The following is a 23,696-nucleotide window of genomic DNA, read 5'->3' as shown; positions in this document are numbered from 1 at the left end:
TGACTAAGGCACATACATTTACACTAGTTACTGAGGAACTAATGACTAAGGCACATACATTTACACTAGTTACTGAGGAACTAATGAGGAACTAATGACTAAGGCACATACATTTACACTAGTTACTGAGGAACTAATGAGGAACTAATGACTAAGGCACATACATTTACACTAGTTACTGAGGAACTAACTAATGAGGAACTAATGAGGAACTAATGACTAAGGCACATACATTTAGACTAGTTACTGATGAACTAATGAGTAACTAATGACTAAGGCACATACATTTAGACTAGTTACTGATGAACTAATGAGTAACTAATGACTAAGGCACATACATTTAGACTAGTTACTGATGAACTAATGAGGAACGAATGACTAAGGCACATACATTTAGACTAGTTACTGAGGAACTAATGAGGAACGAATGACTAAGGCACATACATTTAGACTAGTTACTGAGGAACTAACTAATGAGGAACTAATGAGGAACTAATGACTAAGGCACATACATTTAGACTAGTTACTGATGAACTAATGAGTAACTAATGACTAAGGCACATACATTTAGACTAGTTACTGATGAACTAATGAGTAACTAATGACTAAGGCACATACATTTAGACTAGTTACTGAGGAACTAATGAGGAACGAATGACTAAGGCACATACATTTAGACTAGTTACTGAGGAACTAATGACTAAGGCACATACATGTAGACTAGTTACTGAGGAACTAATGAGGAACTAATGACTAAGGCACATACATTTAGACTAGTTACTGAGGAACTAATGACTAAGGCACATACATTTAGACTAGTTACTGAGGAACTAATGACTAAGGCACATACATTTAGACTAGTTACTGAGGAACTAATGACTAGTGGTTAGGTTTCGGGTTGGGTAGGTTCATTCCTCATTAATTACTGTAATTTTGTGTACCATTTTATTGTAAAGTGTTACCCATAAAAGTTCGAACTTGTCTGCACCCTTAATCACAGTTACCATTAATCACCATTAATAATGGCAGCACCGGGTCTGCTCGGAGCAGGTGTCGGCTATACGCACCATGGCGACCACAGCAAGTGGCCCCCGCCGCTCTATACTACTATTTGACAGTGCTTTTCTAGTTTGGTAATTAAATGCAAGCGTTCTACAAAGGTGAAGTATCCGCCATGCAGGGTCTCCACCTCTGATTGTGAAGCAAATGGTCTCAAAAAGTGTAAACAATGTTATTGTTTAGCACCAGTTTGTGGGACGATAAGCCTTTCCAAACCCCCCTGCATGGTTTTGTGACTCGGCTAAATAAAAAATAAAAACAAATTGTACTTTTTAAAAAATGAATGTTAAAATCCCGTCTCATTCTCGTGGACTCCAGCTCGCGTATCGTCTCGTGTCGTGAGTCAGGTGTCCCGTGACACTTCCAGTCATTTGTGATTGTGTTAACGTAAAAACATCAGCTGATAACAACAAACGACTGCAAAGTTTAGCGAGAATTTTACAACGGCACGCAAATATATGTGATAGAAACCTCTTTGGAGGATCATGCAAACATAGCTGCATGGGAATATCCACAGGCAGAGCTGCTGGCGACACAGGACATCAGTCCAAGTAAAATACTGGAGAGTGAGCGGTGACAAAAATCAATGCAATCTGTGAAAGTACCTTTTTTGTACATGCGGAATCGTGCATTTTTAAAGTGGGAAGATTTACACACTTTTGTGCCATACGGACCACGGTGGCTGCTTCTCACAATGTCAGGCAATATTGATCTTCACATTACTGCTTGGTCAGGATGTAGTTGTGCTGTGCACACTATCAAAAAACACACGAACCCACATTTACAACTTCAATTCTAGTATTTGTTCCGGGAAACAGTATTCATTTATTCCCTTCAGTTTGTCTTCATTTAGTACAGTGCTTCTTGGCTGCGCTGATTCCAGTAGTGTATGTTAGATGTTTTTTGTCCAATCTAATCAGCTTCTATGTGTTGCCATAGCTATGTAATGTGCCCAGGGCCTTCAGAATCAGAGGTGCTGGCCCATGTCATTTAAACACTATTAGCAATGGGATTGTTTTGTTTTTTTTTAACCCTAGTTATTGTGTGTCTACTGTGGAATTAATGGGGAGGGCATCAGAAACAGGTCAGTGGGGGTTTAATGAGGGGGAATGCGAAGGGAATGGGGGGGCATGGTTGGCCAGTGGTGGCCTGACCCAACTGCTGTTCTTCAGCCCCGTCCCTTACGATCCTATTGAATTGTGTGTGTGTGTGTGTGTGTGTGTGTGTGTGTGTGTGCGCGCGCATGTGCGTCTGTTTGTGTGGGTATTAATGCGTATACAATGTCATTTTTTAAAAATGGGGGGCGGCATTGGCGTGAGATCCCAGCCGGTTGGAGGCTACAAGGCTCCCTAGCGCCACCGTGGATTTATTCCAGTTGATGGAATAATCTGATAGATACGAGAATGCGTTTGTTATTGCAACTGTTGAAGAGAGAGAGCAGATTTTTGGACAAAGTGTATTCTCAGGGCGTTGAATCTCGACTGGGCAGTTCAATTGTAAGCCATGAAAACGGCCACAAGGTGGCAGAAGTGTATTTGAAATGTATCTTTTCACAAAAAGCTGGTTTTGTGCCTTTTCCTGTCGGGAACTGATAATTTCCTGAAGCTTACCTACGTTCTACGGGTCTTTACTAAAGAACGGGAAAAGATAGAAACAAACCTTTTGATGGGAGTCTAATCCTTCTTTTGGTCGGTTCCATGTTTACATAGCCATAGAACACAATATTCCGTGTGCCTTGAAACATCAGTCTAAAATGGCCGGTATGGAAGTGGTTGTCTTTTGAAAAATGGTTGGGTTTGAATGAGTTTAAAAAACTCATTCAGCAAAAAAACAAAACATTCATGGAGTCGAATAGTTATAGTAATTATTAACCTCCAAAACCAGGCGAGGCCTCAGGCAGTTACAATTGACTAATTACGGATACAACGAATATGTCAGGCCTGATTTGGCCTTTCACAGTCTGTTTACTTTTGCTTTGAATGCGACCTCGTTGCAAATGAGAAATAATGTGAACATCATGAACATTATTTATCATGAATCTGCTTTTATATTAGGCAGCTTCAAGTCTGCACTACTTTCGCCATTAGCTGAAATGGAGTGTCCGTGTGGTTGCGACGTCATGCCACGCCACCACATCCGCAAGCCCTGAGACACCTAAGAGTTAAAATGGACGGATGGAGATTGACACGACTAGCTACTCAACAACGTAATCACTTTCCCAAAGACTACATGTACAAGCCGCACGCTTTTTCTCGCCGTCAGCCCTAAAGAACAAGCAGCGTGTCGTTTGTCCTCCTACATTTAAACATCTCATTTTATTCTATATCCGGATGTGATGCACATTCACCCAAGGGAGTCAATAAAAAGGTGTACGGAGGATAATCTATTTTTAATGGGACGTTGTGCAGGAAGTGGGGTCTCAGAGAGATTAAAGATGGCTGAAAATAGCATCTGGGAATGACAAGGTGGTGAGTTTGTAAAGGCTGTGGAATATTCATTGCCAATCAAACGTCTTACGATTGTATATTTAGTTCCAGTGTGCTATTTTTACGTGTCGGTGTCAACATTTGCTTGTGAGGTCTTGTCATATGAAAGATGGTGACTGGCAGAAATATTGTTTGGCCGCTTTCGGTTCCATTAAAAAAAAAAACCCATCTTTTTACAGATTGTTCCGTGTAAGAGAAAGCTAATTATTTAGTGATTCATCCATATTTCGTCACATTCACGTTACGAGTCGATTACAATTCCAACAGCGGAGGCCGGACTATAAGGAGTGTTAGTCTCAATAGTCCAAAAATGAGTCACGTAAAGGAAGAAAACACAAACAGAATAGCGTAAGGGAAGATACCTGGGGGCTGAATAGGCTAATTTAACAAGCCGACGAGTCCAACAAGCAAGTTATCGGCAAGCAAGTTCACCAAACTCCCAATCCTTTTCTACATTACTGAATCCACTGAATTCCTCACGAGCCTGGAGCACCCTCTTGTGGCTCTTGATGGTAATGTTCATTCCTTGGTTCAAGTCAGTCAGTATGAATTAACATTTAAAAACATGTTCAATTATACTGTATATATATTTTATAAGACATATAAGCATGGATATTAGACTATAAGTCGCAGGACTTATTAGACTATAAGTCGCAGGACCAGCCAAACTATGAAAATAAAAGTCCAACTTACACAATCGTCCCTTTGCCACACATTCGCGGCTTCACTCTATCATGGCTTTTCAAAATAAATGAATGAATAAATAATCGCTCTTTCGTGGTTGACTATCATTAGTCCAAAATATGCGTAGTTACTCAAATTGTATGCGTTCTTGGACTAAATCAAGCATTTTCAAGCATAAAAATGTCAAAATGAACGAAAATACAAATACTGTATAAGGCATTACGCAGACACGAGACGTAATATGTAGTATTCCACACTCGTCATTAGGTGTCAGTAACGTTACACTTATGAGAGCATAGCCAACACAGGAAACTAAAAAACAAGACTTTATGTCTAATATGTTTTATTTTCTGTTATTATGTCTATTATATTGGGTAAAACAAATATAAACGTGACCACGGGGTGTTATTTCATGCATAGACGGCTCTAATAATCCTAAAAAACGTATTTAGAAAGTCTTAAAGAGGATTCCTATGCTGTAACTATGAAAATATTCCATTTATAAAGAATTAATCCAACTTCGCAGAAAATCCAGTGATAAGTGAAGTTCCGCAAAGTAGGGTTCCTTGTTTATAAATGGGAATATTTTTGTAGTTGGAGCATAGAAAACGCTTGCACGCTTCACATGGTTCGTATTTGGTTTGTATCGCTTTCATCCCTGCCTCCTTCAGAGCCTTGTGTGCATCCTCATGTCCTTGAGCAAGCAACTGAACCCCGAATCAGTGCGTGCACTGGATTGCACATTGCGTAACATCCTCTGCCATCTGCGTATGAATTATTTGTGTGAAAAGGTGAGTGAGACAATGCTGCAAAGCACCTTGAAATGCACCCCATTTCATATTTGCCAGTGAGTGCTCAGCATGGACTCGTTGGTCGCTGCAGTAGTGAGGGGGTGCAGGACCTAATGAGCCACCTGTCCGCATGAATTAACACTTATTGGGGCCGAGTGTTTATTTTCTTAAAGTGTTGTCAAACAATGAAACATTGCAATTGTACATTAAATGAATACACAGCATTTTGATTAATTACGATTAAATATTATTCATTTTATTCGATATTAATCAAGTTTGTCGCAATCCACACGGCAATTTTTGTCAGTTTGCCTGCGGTAGACTCACTGACTCACTCATTAATGTGGTATTTGAAGCTGGACGTGCTTGAGTAAAAAGAAAACCCCTTCCTGTGCATAATCCTTTGGCGGTTGACTGTCGTCATGGGGGGGTTTTGTACTCAGATTTCCCATCAAGAAGGACAATACACTTTTTAGTGCAGGGCTGTCCAAACGTTTCCCACCAAGGACCACATACTGAAATAATGAAAGGATACAAGGGCCGCTTTGATATTTGTACAGCAAGTTAAGTGTATAAGAAGTTATACACACTGTATTATTACACTCCTGATCAAAATCTTAATCTGAAAAAATGCAAGAATATACATTTTGCACTGTTGGATCTTAAGAAAGTCTTAAGAGTTTCAAAGTGCAAACAGAATAAATGGGAGTGAGACAAAAAAACATTTTGAGTAAGCAATTTATTGCGCAAAAGTGAAATAGGCTGTTCAACGGCTGATCAAAAGTTTAAGACCACAGCCTTTAAAAGCCAAAATATTGGCAAAAATGTCCATACAACGTAATTTTCCGTGGTATTCACATCTCATATCTCTTGATGGCAAAGGCGAAAAATCTTTCCCTCTTGGAACGCGGTTGGATTGTTGAGCTGCGTAGGCAAGGTTGGACGCAGTAAGACAGTCATTTGAAACTACTTCAAAGATCCTGATGGTTATGGAACAAAAAAGTCAAGTGGTACACCCAAAAAAATGTCACTGGCCCCGAGCCGGAGGATCCAATTGGCTATCGGTTCAGACACGGGACGATCCTCGGCCCAAATGAAGGTTGTTACTGGTGCAGGGTGCAGTCCAATAACCATCAGACAGGATCCGTAAGAGAAGGAGAGAACGCCAACAAATCTGCCTGTTTGGAATTTGCATGAGAGAACCAAACATGGGACATTGAAAGGTGGAAGATGAGAAAAAATGTAACCTTGACGGTCCTGATGGCTTCCAACGTTACTGGCATGACAAGGAGATCCCACCTGAGATGTTTTCCACATGACACAGTGGAGGGGGCGCCATCATGATCTGGGCTGCTTTTACCTTCAATGGAACAATGGAGCTTCAGTTTGTGCACGGGCGTCAAATGGCAAATGTCTATGTGGAGATGTTGAATGAATAATGGAGCTCCTCCTTTTTTGAACATTTTATTTAAATTTTTTGGGATTTCAGGGTTTTTTTTTTTTTTTAGATATGGTCTTAAACTTTTGATCAGCTGATAAACCTCCTTAAGATCCAACAGTGCAAAATGTAAATTCTTGCAATTTTTCAACTGGTCTTAACATTTTGATCAGAAGTGTATTTCAAGAAGAAAAATTGTATCTTAACGTTGTTATTTCGGTGAAAAAGCCTAGCAGTGTCAACTTTGCTCTTTGTTGTTTGTTTTAAATTTTCCAAATTTTTCAACATTCTTTTTAATCTTTGTAAATGTTCTTCTTGTAATAGGATGACTTGATTCCCATAATATTTTGACTTTATTCCCATATTATAACTTTATTTAGTTTTGTTTGTTTGTCATAATATTACGACTTTTAGGAGGAAAAAAAAAATTCTTCACTATTTCAATGCTTTAGAGTTTTTTTCTTCACTATTTCAATTGTATGCTACTAAAACGGCATTAGTTTTCCTTATAATATTACCAGTTTAGTCTCGGAAAATTGCAACGTTTTTTTCTCTTTAGGTACTGTACGACTTTTTTCTGTGAATATTTTGACTTTATTCTTCTATATAACTTATTTCACGACATAATTTTCCTAAAATTACAACTTTATTCGTTGTTTTGTTTGTTTTTCATAATATTATGACTTTAAAAAAACATATTTTTCCTTTAATATGTCAACTGTATACTAATAAAATGACGTGGCAACAAATGGCCGCCGGGTTGCACTTTGGGCACTCCTGGTTTAGCGTCTTCCATATGACGTTGTTCAGTACTGCAGGATCAACTGCCCTAATTGGACAAACGGCTCGTAATGAGTTGAGTCATTTTGAGTCATTCTGTGCTGCAGATGGGTTAACTGCATTCAAATTTTGATTAGTCATGATGATGCATTAATTTGCATGAACATGTCAATTTTGACAGCCCTGTGATATTTTTAGCAAAGGGCTAGCGCAATGAACTACTGTTGTATGTGGGTAACAACAACTAAACAACTAACTTTTATTTACAAAGTGCCTGCAAGGCATGCTGGGCAACTCCTCTCAACACTTTGCTTCTTCCTACTCCTTTTTGGACATGTGGAACTGTGAATTGTACCTTGTGTCGTATTCCCACGGAACTTGTATGCATGTTCAGATGAAACCAAGAGATGTACGAACGACGCGTGAGCTTATAAAAGCAACTGCTGTACATTAAATGTAAATTCAGACATTGAAAACTGGTTCATTGTTCATTGTGGCAATGGGCCAGGAGATTCAAGAAGTGTCCCAAATATCGATTTCGATTTGAAGATTGATTTTTGTCCTCCCACGTGTGTTCGCCCTCACGTTCACTTTCCTTGTGTGGTTTTTATTGAGTTTCGATCTGGTCTGCAGTGGAACCTTGCAGTATTGTCCCCTCTGTCATTCCCACCGTCATCCTGATTAGAGCAATGTACGGCGTGTGGGAGGGGCCGCCACGTGATGGATGTGTTTTTGGGCCACGCAGGTTCCAGTGAAGTGATTTAGTTTAATGACTCAGTGGCATTTTGGCGTGGGCCAAGGGAGAACGAGAGGGCAAACGCAGCCAAGGCTTCCATTATTAGAGTGGCGTGATCAGGCGGTGGTATTATTGAGCACACACACACACACACACACACCTTGTCGCAAGATAAAATAGCCTGCCGGACAGCCGTTGACAAACTGCCCTCCTATAATCCACTGAGCCCTGAACCTGCAAGTGGGACAGGCTTGAGATACAATGCACTGTGTCTGCGCACGCTTTCATCCTGAGCTATAGTTTCTCATCTTTCGCTCGCTCCTTAGCCGAGCCTGCTGGCTGACTAACTGCTGCAGCGGCTGCCAGACAGCACAGGCTGTCCCTTACTCACGGGAAGTGGGTAGGTGATGGGGTTTCACTGCCATGCCGCCATTATTAGTCAGTTTGTCATAATGCGGAAAAAAAAAACAACAAAAAATACGAAGTCTGTGCCAACAAATAGCTTAAAAACCATTTGGACCTCGACAGCGGCACTTCGGTTAGGGTGCGCCCCGGTTAACGTGGAGGAAAAACTGAACATAAACACACAAAGAGATGGCCACACATGGTCACATGATGCTAAATGATGTGTTCATTACAGCACATGTGGAAAAGCAACAGGTCTGAAATGCTACATTTCCCTCCACAACATTACGTGCACTTGCTGTTTGGTCAAAAATCCCACAAAAACAGTAACACACACATAATCTCCTGAATTGATGTTAGCACACCAAAGCTAACATTACCCAGGACATACGTGGAGAGCTTTAGGCTGACTGTGAAATTTATCAGAAGCTAATTGTGGAGTAACCTTTTATTATTTAGGCAGAAAAACATCCAAACCTACATGGTCCTGTGTGAAAAAGTGATGGCCCCCTAAACCTAATCACTGGTTGGGCCACCCTTAGCAGCAACAACAGCAATCAAGCGCTTGCGATAAGTTGCAATGAGTCTCTTAGAGCGCTGTGGAGGAATTTTGGCCCCCTCATCTTTGCAGAATTGTTGTAATTCAGCCACATTGGAGGGTTTTCCAGCATGAAGCGCCTTTTTAAGGTCATGACACAGCATCTCAATAGGATTCAGGTCAGGACTTTGACTAGGTCACGTCATTTATTTTGTTTTTCTTCAGCCATTCAGAGGTGGACTTGCTGGTGTGTTTTGGATCATTGTCCTGCTGCAGAACCCAAGTTGGTTTCAGCTAGAGGTCACCAACAGATGGCCAGACATTCTCCTTGGCCTCCTTGACTTTTTGGTAGACAGCAGAAATCATGGTTCCATTTATCACAGCAAGTCTTCCAAGTCCTGAAGCAGCAAAACAGCCTCAGACCATCACACTACCACCACCATATTTTACTGCTGCTATGATGTTCGTTTTCTGAAATGCGGCGTTACTTTTACGGCAGATGTAATGGGACACACACCTTCCATAATGTTAAACTTTTGTCTCGTCACACCACAGAGTATTTTCCCAAAGGTCTTGGGGATCATCAAGATGTTTTCTGGCAATATTGAGACAAGCTTTCATGTTCTTTTTGTTCAGCAGTGTTTTTTTTCTTGGAACTCTGCCATGCAGGCCGTTTTTACCCAGAGTCTTTCTTATGGTGGAGTCATGAACACTGACCTTAACTGAGGCAAGTGATGCCTGCAGTTCTTCAGATGTTGTTGTGGGGTCTTTAGTGACGTTTTGGATGAGTCGTCGCTGCACGTTGGGTAATTTTGGTTGGCCGGCCGCTACTGGAAATGTTCACCACTGTTCCATGTTTTCGCCTGTTTTCGCATGTTTTGTGGACAATGGCTCTCACTGTGGTTTGCTGGAGTCCCAAAGCTTTAGAAATGGATTTATAACCTTTTCCAGACTGATAGATCTCAATTAATTTCAGTTATGCTTTCAGTTTGTGTTCAGTTGTGTTGTCACTGACTAATATTTAAATTTGTTTGATGATCTGAAACATTTTAAGTGTTCCAAATATGCACAAAAATAGAAAACAGCAAGAGGGCCAACACTTTTTCACACCACTGTATATGATATAACACAACTTGTTGTATGTTACCTTTGCAGGAATATCGGTGTGATTAGCCTTGAAGTGCTGCTTGACGTTGCAGCCATGTTTACCGTCGTCTCTCTACACAATACATTCAGTTTTTCTTTGGGATGGATTATATTGAAAGTATATCCGCAAATCAGTACATTGTTTGCCACCTAAAGTGCTCCCGTTGCCCACGTCACCGGCCACCGGCATGTCGAGCAGGAAGTGTGCTCCATGATTTAGTTTTTGACTGAAAGATTACATACAGAATAGGCAGAAGTGGATGTATTTGTATGCATTTTAAACGTCTGATAGACCACCCATTAACATTTACGTCCAGTCCCGTCTTGTCAGTGACAACTCACTCACGACTCTGCACATTTTAGTCATCAATGGGCCATGCTTAGCTTGTCACCGTCTCGTCTTCGTCATGAAAAAAAGGTTTGTCAAACGAAATCATTTGGTTATCGTCATCGCTGCCGGGGTGTTATTTCATGTCTACAGCTCTAACAATGTTAAAACCTTTATTTAGAAAACTCTAACGATGCAAATATTCCTTTTCACTTATCTCGGTCGGGTCAACCGCGATAAGGGAGGGATTACTGTACAGTTTATCCATTTGTCATGTCTTCGTCAGCAATCACATGTTTAATTGAGGTAAAAGTTACGTTAAATGTTCGTTTATCCTTTTTATTCATCATTTATATGTATTTCAAATTGTTTTCTGTGTGTCACCGTATAATTGTAAAACCATAACAACGTATTTGGGTTAGCATTTGTGAGACATGTGGCGTAGCCGTGTTAGCTAGCAATGAACTACAAAGTCAACCGCTGATGACATCACGCACAGGCCAAGTAGCCGACTTTTGCCATTTTTACGCAAACCGAGTCATAATTTGGCCAACGTTAAAAGCACGCTAACCGGGGCGTACGCTAACCAGGGTTCCACCGTATAACATGAAGAACACATCTAAAAAAGGCAGATATTGAACCGTATCGATCCCATCACGCTTGTATTGACCCAATGTTGATACTACCCAGTGGTTCTCAACTGGTTTGGGTGCAGGACCCACCATCGCCCCTTAAAGACAAGCGGTAAGAAACATGACTTTACTGGACATAAAATATGATTGACAGTCTTCAAACTGTCACTCTTTCACTTAATGGTGTACCGTGACGTCCCTATCAAGCATGTATGTGTTATTTTCTATAATTGCTATCACCTCAGCTAACCTCTCCCTGTCCCCCGCCCCTCTTGCAGTCTTTTTTTTTTTTCTATTCCGGTTCGTACATCATTCAGCATTCATACATTCACAGAATTTCTCTGAGAGCCGCAAAGCTGATTAGCATTGAGCAGCAGCAAAGCTTCCAGGCATGTACGCTACTCCTCTCCTTATTTTGCCTCTGCTTCATCTCTTTGCTGGCGAAATCGTTTTCTCCTTCCCCGCTGTTTTGGACGTGAACGTGCTGTTTAGGACTACGAAGCAACTACGAATGTTTGTGGAGAAGCTGCAAAGTGATGGATTTACATGTAATCATAACATAAGTCAAATGTAATGTGTGATAGCACATTACATTTGCATAAAAGATGAAAGTTGGAGAAAAAAAATGGTGACGTTTATTCCAGAAAATGATGGATTTGATTTCAGGGCACCACCCTGGAACAGGAAATTGATAATTACCTGATTATTGTCTCGTTATTAGTCTCACAAGTTTGCATAGGATCAATTCATTAATGACAATAAACACAATTCTGGAGAGCCTTGGACTGGCAGAGGTTAGCATTCCTCACTCACTTCCTGAAATATATTTATTCATATATAAGGTACAGCCTGTGTTGCCAACTTGCCGATTTTGGCGCTACATCGACATTCCAACCCCCCGTGATGACATATTTTATCCAAATCGACTTTTTGTGGCGTCGTCGGGGAGTTTTCTGGTATGCTCAAAGCACGTATTGTTCTGCATTTTGTGTTCTTACTGAGCAGCGGCGGGTGCTGTTGACAGTTCTGCCCCGCCCAAAGGCAGCCACAAAATTCTTTGGGTAAATGTGAGTAATTGATAAGCCGACTGTGTTGCCTATATTGTGAAGCTCAGTTGCTATGACATGTATTCACCAGAAGAGTGTGCTACTCACCAACCACACTGAGTCATGTTGATATCAGCCATAGCATCATCTGTTATTCGCTGCTCATTTCCCAGCTGGCGAGGTACGCCCCTGACTGGTCCGTCCAAAATGATTTACTGTTTCATCTCTTTTGTGTTCTGTAGGCCATGGAACCAAAGGGGTGTTCGAGCTTCTGGCAGGCTGGAGGAGAACGAGGGAAAATCTGCCTTTCAAGGAGCGGGTGGCTGACGCCTTCGCAGACGTGATGGTGTGCTACACTATGACCAGCTCGCTCTACATCATCACATTCGGCATGGGAGCGAGCCCCTTCACCAACATCGAGTCTGTGAAGATTTTCTGCCAGAGCATGTGTGTCGCCATCTTGGTCAACTACTTCTACGTTTTCTCGTTCTATGGCTCCTGCTTGGTGTTCGCCGGACAGCTGGAGCAGAACCGCTACCACAGTGTTTTCTGCTGTAAAATCCCCTCGGTGGAGTACTTGGACCGCCAGCCTACGTGGTTTAAAACCATGATGAGTGACGGGCACGACCTGTCGACGCACCACGACAGCGTCCCTTACCAGAACCACTTCATCCAGCACTTCCTGCGTGAACACTACACAGAGTGGATTACCAACACCTACGTCAAACCCTTTGTGGTCATTCTCTATCTCATCTATGCTTCTTTCTCATTCATGGGATGTTTACAAATCAGTGACGGTTCAAACATCGTAAACCTCCTGGCAAGTAATTCTCCGAGTGTCTCCTATGCGCTGACTCAGCAGAAGTACTTCAGCAACTACAGTCCTGTGATCGGGTTTTACATTTACGAGCCCATAGAGTACTGGAACTCAACGGTGCAGGAGCACTTGAAGATGCTGAGTCACGGCTTCAACAAGATCTCCTGGATGGACAACTTCTTCCACTACCTGCGGGTGGTGAACGTGAGCGCCTCCACCAAGAGCGACTTCATCGGCATTCTCAAAGGCTCCTTCCTGCAGAGCCTGGAGTACCAGCACTTCACAGAGGACATCATATTCTCCAAGAACCGTGACACCAGCGAGTACGACATTATCGCCTCGCGCATGTATTTGGTGGCACGGATCACGGAGAAGAAGCGCGAGGAGGTGGTGGAGCTTCTGGAGAAGCTTCGCCCGCTGATGCTGATTAACAGCATCAAATTCATTGCCTTCAATCCCACGTTTGTGTTCATGGACCGCTACAGTTCCTCTGTCATCTCTCCAATCCTGACCTCAGGCTTCAGCGTGCTCACCATCCTTATCCTCACTCTCTTCCTCGTCATCAACCCCTTGGGGAACTTCTGGCTTATCCTCACGGTGACGTCGGTGGAGTTGGGCGTCTTAGGTTTGATGACTCTTTGGAATGTTGGCATGGACAGCATCTCAATCCTGTGCCTTATTTATACCCTGAACTTCGCCATGGATCACTGTGCACCGCATCTGTACACGTTTGTGCTGGCCACCGAGCACACAAGGACACAGTGCATCAAGTTGGCACTGGAGGAGCACGGGGCGGCCATCCTGCAGAACACATCTTGCTTTGTGATTGGGATCATACCTTTAGTGTTTGTGCCTTCCAATCTGACCTACACACTGTTCAAGTGCTCACTCCTCACGGCCGGCTGCACCGTGCTCCACTGCTTTGTCATCCTCCCCGTCTTCCTCACCTTCTTCCCGCCGTCTAAGAAGAGACACAAGAAAAAGAAGCGGGCCAAGCGGAAAGAGCGGGAGAGGGAGCGGGAACGGGAGAGAGAACGAGAACGGGAAGAGATAGAGTGCATTGAAGTCAGAGAGAATCCCGATCATGTGACTAATGTGTGAGGAGTCGTTCGGTACGTAATGTAACGGTGGTAAGACAAGGCTCAAGGTGGTGAGCCCGGATCACTCCAGCCAATAGCAGCTAAGCAGTCCAGAGTAGAGTCCAGCCCATTCAGCTAATCGGTCTTGACAGTGTGGTTGGTTTGGCTACGACGCATACGTGAAACTAGGTTACCAGACGTGTACGCGCATTCTGAACAGTACAGTAGCTTGCGCTATTAAAAAACATTAGTAACTCAAACTGTATCTCCAGCAGCCCTTATCTCCACCACAGTGAGGAGCAAAGCAGTCTATTAAAGCCAAGAAAGCTCACGCAGGTTGGTGAAATGGAAGAAACTACCAGTGAAACTGGACTTATAAAGCGAAAACGGCGTGCGTAGATTTGTGGACGCTAACTGACGACTTGTCTGTGCTGCTGAGTATTGCATCGACAGAAACGGTGAGCGGTACACAGTGGCCTCCGTTTGCTTATTTAAAATGACACATGGGTTCATGGTAGGGGTGGGCCATACTGCAAATGTTGGTATCGAGCCGATACCAGGCAAATAAAGGGCCAGTTGTGCCGATACCGATCTTTTTAGTTGAAATTTTTCATGATCATTGAATGATTTTGCCATTAATTTGTTGGTCATAATTACAATCACAATAAAATATTTGAGTAATTTAACAATGCAGTGGAAGCACGCTAGCGTGTTTCACTTAACGTCGAAAATTCACCATCAAATTTTCCCTTGCATACATTTTCTGGTGTGCGTCTTGTTATTAATACGCTGCGTGAGTCCAAATGTGTTTTATCACAAAACGTTTTTGTTAGCATCCCATTAAATTGCCAGTGCATAAAACAGAAACCGGGATTCAGCTCCGTCAACCGTCTATGATGTCATATGCGGTTGACTCTGTAGTTCTTTGCTAGCTAACACAGTTAGGCCACAAGTCTGCTTTTCTTATAGATCACAGCTGTAAAATAACCCACATTGGAGCCAAAGACAGTTGCCAGCATTGACATAGAAGGTGGGCAACACTACCGATTCAAGAAAGAACTCATTACAAAACACGAAGGTGGTGTTTGAGAGGAAGGTGTTGATCTCGCTGCCACATCGTGCTTTTGTGTCATGTCTTTGTTAGCAATAGCATGTTCAGTTGAGGTAAAAGTGACGTTAAATGTTCGTTTATTCTTTTTATTCATCATTTATATGTATTTCAAATTGTTTCCTGTGTGTCACCGTATAATTGTAAAACTATAACAACATATTTGGGTTAGCATTTTTGAGACATGTGGCGTAGCCGTGTTAGCTAGCAATGAACTACAGAGTCAACCGCTGATGACATCAAGCACAGGCCAAGTAGCCAACTTCCGAATCCGGTTGCCATTTTTACGCAAACCGTGTCAAAATTTTGCCAACGTTAAAAACACGCTAACCGGGGCGTACTCTAACCAGGGTTCCACCGTATAACATGAAGAACACATCTAAAAAGGCAGATATTGAACTGTATCAATCCCATCACGCTTGTATTGACCCAATGTTGACACTACCCTTGGTATGGATGTTATCCGCCCACCCCTACTTCACGGGTTACAATACCTCAACTTAACTCTACAGTAGGACAGTGGTTCTCAACTGGTTTGGGTGCAGGACGCACCATCGCCCCTTGAAGACAAGCGGCGACCCAAATGGCTGGCGTTTTTTAACTCGAATATCTTCTATTTAATGACAAGACGTTAGTGCAGGTTGAATTTGAGGCAGTGCCAGCACACAACAAGTTTAGTGATCCTTTCAGGAACAATCTTTTTCTTTTTTTTTAATCCACAAACTCAAAATGTTTTGAACGAAAAGTGGCGGCATAGCAAGGGTATAGCACAGACAAGAACTCAAGGTGCATTCACGGACATTGGGCACGGACATTATTTTCGTAATTTTTTTTTATTTTGTTGTAGACCACTAGTTGAGAATCACTGCTCTCGAAGTTTCTTCCGCAACTTTTATTTACACGTTTTTTTGTTTTTTTTGGCTAATGTATTGGGTGTGCCTCGATAAACGCAGAATAATGTGGTTTTAATAATGTTCCGTTTTTGTCAAAGTGGCGGGGCATTTTGGCACGACACACACCAAGTAAACACTCTCGTACTGGGACTGTCAAAATTAATCCAGAGGAAGTCATTTGCATGATTAATTAGATTAATACTTTTAACGCATGTGTACAGTGACTCAAAATCCCACAATTCCACACACTGGATTGGCCAGTGACCACTAGGGGGCTGAAACAGGAAGTCAGACAGACGGACACTTAAAACAGAACTATGAGGAGTATCATGTGTTCATTTATGCATATTAATTTGCATTTAAAAAGGGGGGAAATAGCCTGAAGTTGTTGGGGGATGTATTATTTGGGTTGTAGCAGCACATTGGGCTGCGCTGGGTTATAAATCACTAAGTTGAGGTGTCCAAAGTGCGGCCTGGGGGTTGTTTGCGAAGCCCAGCTTGAGTTTTATAAATAAAACTTAAATTAAATTAAACATGAAACATTATGAGGGAGGATCAGGGCCAAAATTAAACTGAACAAGATACCACACTAGCAAAATAATCATTGAAATATTTTTAACAGCTGTGCGTATCGACCTACAGTGGAGTGGTTCTAACGTCCTTAATAAATACATAAAGTCAATGGCGACGTTTACATGCAGTCAAATAACCCGATCATACCCGGAATATTAGCAATAACCCGGTTGCGCACGGACATGTAAACACTAATAACCCTTTTGAAAAACCGGAATATATTCCGGTTTTTAGAAACCCGAATATTACCCCTGCGTTACTCCTTTTCTTACCCGAAAATCGGGTCATGGATATCCCGGGATATCCCGATCAAAAGGAACATTAATTTGTGTTCTGCGCATGTTCTATTTGAAAGGAATCTTGTGTCTTTGGCAGGCACTACTTGCAAAAACCCACACCACCGCGTTAGTTTGGTGAAAGGAACAGGAACAGGAACAGGAACATTAGCTTTTTTTATTGACGGTAGAAAGTACCACAATAGCGAAATCTATCAGAAGGTGAGCAAGCAGTTACGCAAAGCAGGGTTTGTACGAACGCATCTTCAAAAGTGTCCGGGGGGCATTTCGTCATGACGTTTTGCGTGCAGGTTTTTTTCCGCATGTAAAGGGGTTATTCCGAATTATTTCAGAAGTCCGAATATTGCAAACGTAGTCAATAATACCCTTGAATTTTTTTGTGGCCCTCGGCGGAAAAACTCTGGACACTTTGCACTAAATTATGCTATTATAATTATTTAAAATAAAACGCCTCTTGAATGATCCATTTTTAGTATTTTTCTATTTGTTCCTTATAGAAAGGAATAGTTAAATAAAATCACAACTCTATTATTCTTATAAAGAAAATTAACAAATAAAGACGGTATGATACTGGACTCAAAACAACGGAAAAATTTGTGTCAACGTTTGTTTATTTCTGCGAGTAGGAGACCAATAATTTTATAAAATTTTTGGTATTGGGAAAAACAGCAGTGCGCATTCATCGCATTGCATGGTCTGAGAGACGGAATTGGTTTGTTGGATTTTTTTTGACAGTTTTCTGTGAGATCAAAACCTGTCAATGTCCATTTACGTCGTAATAACAGTAACCACAGAAAATACCACGCTAATTTGGAAATTACAGTAATCCCTCACCACTTCACGGTTGGAATTTTTTGCGGATTCACTGTACCAGGTTTAAAAATATATATATCTTAATAAATCAGGTTGTTTTGTGGTTGAATCCAGCCTGTTAGTCCAAAAATGTGATATGCATACTTTTTTTGCATAATTTACGCATTTTCAAATATAAGGCATTCAGAAGACGCATTCAAAGACGTTGTGATGATACTGTATGTAGTATTCTACACTGGTCACTAGGTGTCAGTAATGTTACATTGATGAGACAACAGCCACCACAGGAAGTAGTGTCCAGAACAGGAAGTAAAAAAACCTTCCCCGACGTGTGAGTCTTTATTATGTCTAATATGTTTTATTTTTTTAAATTATGTCTTCTATTGGGTAATACGAGTGTAAAGGTGACTGTAGGGGTGTTATTTCATGTCTAGAGGACCCGTATTTAGGAGGTCGTAAACAGCTTTTCTATGCTCTAACCACAAAAATAGTGGTCTTTTGTCCGAAAAAGTGACTCTAAATAGCCCAGAATGGGTCAAGCGTGTGTTATAGTGCACCCATTCATTGCATTAGCGCTGAATCAATTGTTTTACTAACAACGGGTTCATTCAGTCAGTCAGATCGGCAGTGTAAAGACGAGGTTGATTGATTGCATTCGTAGAACTTACATTTTGTACTCTGTTCTTTGTTCCCAGCAGCCACTCGTAGCATTTTAGCAAAATTTTTTAGTTATTCAGCAAAAAATCTTGGGAGAGATGTTCAGAAACTGACTGAAGATTCTTTAGACTAGCGGGTGAACATAGGGAAGAATTTATCTGCTAAAAAGCTCCAAAAGTTCCAAAATATTACGCTGGGACTTGATGGGCTTTGAACAATGGAATAAGCAAGCTTTGTCAGTGTTGTATTTTCAGATGTTATTGACGAGGAAGAGACTTGGGGATTTCACTAAGTTTTATCGCAAGAGGAAGAGAAGATGGCGAAATTTACTGAATGTGTTCATAACATTTGAAAATCTCTTACATGCTCTCTGAGCAGTTTACTGCAGGACACAACTCTAATAAACAGTATTATTGCCTCTAAACAAAGTATCATTATGTAAAAGCACTGAATTATGAGTATCGTCAATCAGTTGCGAGAAATTTTCAAGAATAAAGTCTGAATTTTGTGATTATTAGTACTGCGAATATCGTACAGTATTACTGCATAAAGAAGGGAGAATATCAAAAGACCAGATCTCCAAAATTGTGCTTGGTTGTTCTTGGTTTTATGAATAATGTTTGGCAAATCCACACCAAATGGTCATCTTTATCAAGACTTTCAGGGGGGTTAGCAAAAGTTTGTGTTCTTGAGAAAATTTAAAAAAAAACATACAACGTTCCGTGCTTACAACGCACTCCCATCAATTAACAAATTACTTAATTTTGGTCCGTAAACATGTGACTCGCACGAGAACTACTTCCTGCACTCCACACCATCCCTACACATAACTACAGGGTTCCTGCGCAAGTACGTATAGATGTATGGAATTGGATTTTGCACATTTCCAGGTACGAAAAAGTATGGAAGATGGAAACTGAAGTGTGGGAATCTATTCCTGTTTCCAAGACTGTTACCGCTGTTCTGTTTTATTTTTTAAAAATTGTGACTTACTAAAAGAAAAATAAATAGATCAGTCAAGCCAAGGTGCTTGCTATTGGAAGCTAAGATGTTTGCGTGAGAGCAAACTTTGGGCGATTCATCCCGGAAAACATTTGGGAAGATTGACTGGTTGAATGGTCAGCCCTGTTATTATCCTCCAACCCTTTGTACTGCATCAGCAACATCACCTCGCTTTAATGTCCTGGAAATTACATGGTGACATAATGTCATGCATATTCAGAATCATGAAAACAATCCAATTCCATCACTTATTCACATGATACTAGGGCTGCAAGTAATGATTATTTTCTTAGTCGATTGATCGAAGACGGTTTTTTCAATGAATCGAGTAATGGCTTAGGCCCTAGACGGAACAAACATGAAGCAAACACAAACAGTTCGTGGTTTGGTCTGCAACATATCAGAAAAAAGGCAAAAATGTCCATCACTGCTTTCCAAAGTCAAAGCCGATGTGTGTGAATATCTTCTTTTGCCTAAAACACACAAATAACAGGTCCGCTTTCATCGATGACTAAGGAAATTAAAAAATATTCCCATTTGAGAGGCTGAAATCAGAGGATATTTACATTTTTTTAATCAAAAAACGGTGAATCGAATGTCAAAATAGTTGTCGATTAATTGGATAATTGATTAATCATCGATTAATCATTGTTGCAGCTCTAGTAATACACATCTATTTAATGAGTCTGGAAAACGTATGCAATTAGGTCGGTATAGTTTCCTTGAGCTCCTATGAAAGTGACAGTAATAACTAAGCAGTGTAGTGTTTTTTTTATTAGTGTTTCATTGAATTCTTGTATTTAGTGTTTAGTGACTGTATTTTGTTAGGTTAATTGTCCATAAGTATGAATGTGAGTGTGGATGGTTGTTTGTCTATATGTGCCCTGCGATTGGCTGGAGACCAGTCCAGGGTGTACCCCGCCTCTCGCCCAAAGTCAGGTGGGATAGGCTCCAGCATACCCCCGCAGCCCAAGTGAGGATAAATGGATGAATGACTGAACGCATTACTGTATTTTATGTCAGGAGTGACTTCTGACTGACACTAAAATTCCACCTACCAAGCGTCGTAGGAACGGAACTTGTTCGGAACCCGAGTACTACCTGTTGCGTGGATGCAATTGCCTCTGTTGACAAACCCCCTCACCAGCTTGCGTTTTATGATAGCACATGTTAGCAGTAGCACCGTGGTGCATGGGGACAACACGGATGCCTCACAGCCAGGTAGTTCTGGCTAGGAATCTTGGCTCAAATCTCCAGCACTCCAGTTAGGGTTAGGATTAGAGTTAGACCCAAACCCCCCCAGGGCACTCCAGTTCCCTGCTACAGTCCAAAAACATGTCTGTTATGTTAACTGGGGACACTAAATGAATTGGGTGAATGGCAACCAGTCAAGGTTGTAACTGGTCTCTCGACAAACAGGTCTCTGTTTTGAGGCTTTTAATGTTTTATTCTTAGAGTTGCATTGCAATGACATCAAATACTGACTATAAAAATTGAAACCCACAACCTCTTGTCTGTGAGGCAAATGTGCTAACCACACTGCCGACATGCAGCCTAAGTATCTCTTTGTGTCTCCTTCTGATATTATGAATTCATTACTGATAGTGAAAACGTGATTCATTAGTATCGCAGTATTGGGAATATTCCATGAAAAAAATCAGACTTCATTTTTGTCATCTGTCAGCGGCTATTCTCTCAGAAACTAAAACTTAACCAGAGGTCCTCGGTCTTCCGTTCCTATGTTTGCCGTGTTTTAGTTTAAGTTGGAACTTGCGCCTAAAATAACGACCAAGTTACTCACACTGTACACAGACCATGTGAAGGACAGAAAGAAAAAGATTCAGTCCAAGAATGAAAAGAAAGAGTAATAAAAAGTACCAAAGTATAACTTAGTTTTCACTGTCTATTTCATAGGAGCAGATCCTTTCACATGTTCAAAGATACCAACTTGATGATGGTCGCCGCATTTGAGCGGCTTGGACCAGGCATGCAGCCAATGTTGATCGCCGTTTCTCCACTTTCAGAGCTTTTTACGAGGTCTGATTTCACTTTCACTTTCTTTCACCACCAGAAGAGTCTCTAACCCTCTAATCCTAACCCTAAAACCCCAACTCTCTATAATCCTAACTCAAAGTCACAAAAGTGAAATTGTCCGACATATTCTTCCGTCACTCTAGTTCTATTTTTGTTTTTGTACATTATTAATAATTTATGGTAGTGCGTACGTAACCATGAGACATCAGAACACCAGGACCGAGTGTATTCTTGTTTTTCCAAAACTGCTGTATCCTTACAGTTCTGACATTTTTATTATTATTTTTTTTTTAGCATTTTACTCCTCCTTTTCTTTGTTGGATTCCAAAAAAACAGTCCCTGCCCTCGTCTCTCAGTGTCACACAGGTCGGAGAAGTTGTCAGAACATTGTTTCAGGTTTGTCATGAAAAAAACGGATAAACTGAGCGATTCTCGCACAGGACACAGTCTGTCAGTGTGTGCGTCCGTGTGTGTGTGTGCGTGTGTGTGTGTGTGTGTGCACGTGTCAGGTAGGATGGATTACACTGCTCACGAGGGACGCTCTCCACACGAGACGGTGTGAAATATGTGACGCTATAGACGCGTGTGTGAGTTTAACAACTATTTGTTCTGAGTTTCGAATGACAGCGCAGCGATATCGTGAGGTCGGACGAGTCACTGTTGAATTTCTAACTGTTGTCAATCAGGCTCGGCCCCTACGTCGATACGAGGCAACGTCCCATGCTCCAAAAGCCATGTCATATATGTATAGCAAGAAGGCATGAAGTGATTGAAGAATAAAAAATAAAAAAAACCCAACAACAACAACAGGAAAGAAATGCAAATCTGAAATCATTGACTTCCCCAAATTGAATGTGTTTGCATGGCACTGCATAATTCTGTATGTATGCATGTATGGCACTTGTTTTATATTCTTTGCAAAATCTCTTTTGGCGTATGTTTGTTGTTTCGATGCATATTCTGTAACACCATGAGTAAACAACAACATGAGTCATGTATGATCCAAATCAAAAGCCAGAGGATGTTTCATGTGTAAAGTAACTGTACAATACTTTTTTGTATATTTTCTAAGAAAATATATACTAGAGAAAGATTTTTATTGACAGGATTTTCTTAAAAAAAAATAATAACGGAATGAAAATGGGGGAAAAGTTGAACACCGTAGAGCAGTAATAAACAGTGGAATGTTACAAGTATACTAGATCTTATTCCTTGCACAGTGCACTGTCAATGTTTGTTGTTCATTCACATTTAAATGGGAAACAGTGGCCAACATTTTCTTTGTTTGTGTGTCTTGACTCCATTTTGTTCATTATCTGTTAGCTTAGGGAATTACAGTACAGGTTTTTTGGATTTAAGTAGCAATCCGGAGTCCGCAGACCAAAAGACAGCATGCAAACTCCACATATAAATGACTAAACTTAGAGGATCCAAGTGTGGCATCGGCAGTGCTAACTAATGCATCAGTACCGTACTGTTCTAAATCACACATTTGGCCCTAGTTCACTTCACCTAACCCCTTAACCAAACCCCTAACTTTAACCCTCGAATCCCTAACCCTTACGCCTAAACCTACCCCCTTAACCAAAACCCCTATCTCTAACCCCCAAAATCTGACCTTAACCAACCCTAACCTAACCTTGACACTAACTTCTCCAACTCCTAATCCTAAACTCCAAATCCCTAACCTTTACCCAAAACCTATCCCAGCTCTAATGTATGCAAACTCTCCACAGAAATGAATTGATAACCCAAATGTGGCATAACCAGTGCGAACCAATGCATCAGTACCATACTGTTCTCAGTCACACATTTGGTATTGATTTACTTTACCTAAACTCTAACCTTACCATCAACCTGACCGAAACCTTATCCGACCCTAACCTAACCTTGACCCTAATCTACATTAACCCCCAACCCTAAACTCTAACCACTAAATTAAACCCCTACATTTATCCCCTTAATCCCCAACCATTGCCCCTTAACACAAAACCCTGACCTTTAAACCTCTAACCCTAAACCTGACCTTAATCTTAACCAACCCTAACCTAACCTTGACCCTAATCTACATTAACCCCCAACCCTAACCTCTAACCACTTAATCAAACCCCTACATTTATCCCCTTAATCCCCAACCATTGCCCCTTAACCAAAACCCTGACCTTTAAACCTCTAACCCTAAACCTGACCTTAATCTTAACCGACCCTAACCTAACCTTGACCCTAATCTACATTAACCCCCAACCTTAACCTCTAACCACTTAATCAAACCCCTACATTTATCCCCCTAATCCCCGACCCTTGCCCCTTAACCAAAAGCCTACCCTGTCCTTTAAACCTCTAACGCTAAACCTG

The 23,696-nt window shown here is 41.2% G+C and overlaps 1 protein-coding gene across 2 annotated transcripts in view; it reads left to right on the top strand.

Moving 5' to 3' along the window:
• ptchd4 (patched domain containing 4) overlaps positions 1-22,595 on the top strand; it is a 70,915-nt gene extending 48,320 nt beyond the window's left edge. For both annotated transcript variants that reach the window (XM_054762296.1, XM_054762295.1), the window contains one exon: positions 12,312-22,595. In XM_054762296.1, coding sequence (XP_054618271.1) covers positions 12,312-13,987 — 1,676 coding nt within the window. In that variant the 3' untranslated portion in view covers positions 13,988-22,595. The remainder of the gene's footprint in view (positions 1-12,311) is intronic.
• Positions 22,596-23,696: the final 1,101 nt, after the last annotated feature.

The sequence above is a fragment of the Dunckerocampus dactyliophorus genome, chromosome 19, assembly GCF_027744805.1.
Source record: "Dunckerocampus dactyliophorus isolate RoL2022-P2 chromosome 19, RoL_Ddac_1.1, whole genome shotgun sequence".
Taxonomy (NCBI): domain Eukaryota; kingdom Metazoa; phylum Chordata; class Actinopteri; order Syngnathiformes; family Syngnathidae; genus Dunckerocampus; species Dunckerocampus dactyliophorus.
The sequence above is the reverse complement of the archived record's forward strand: the minus strand, read 5'-3'. Positions and strand labels throughout refer to the sequence as shown.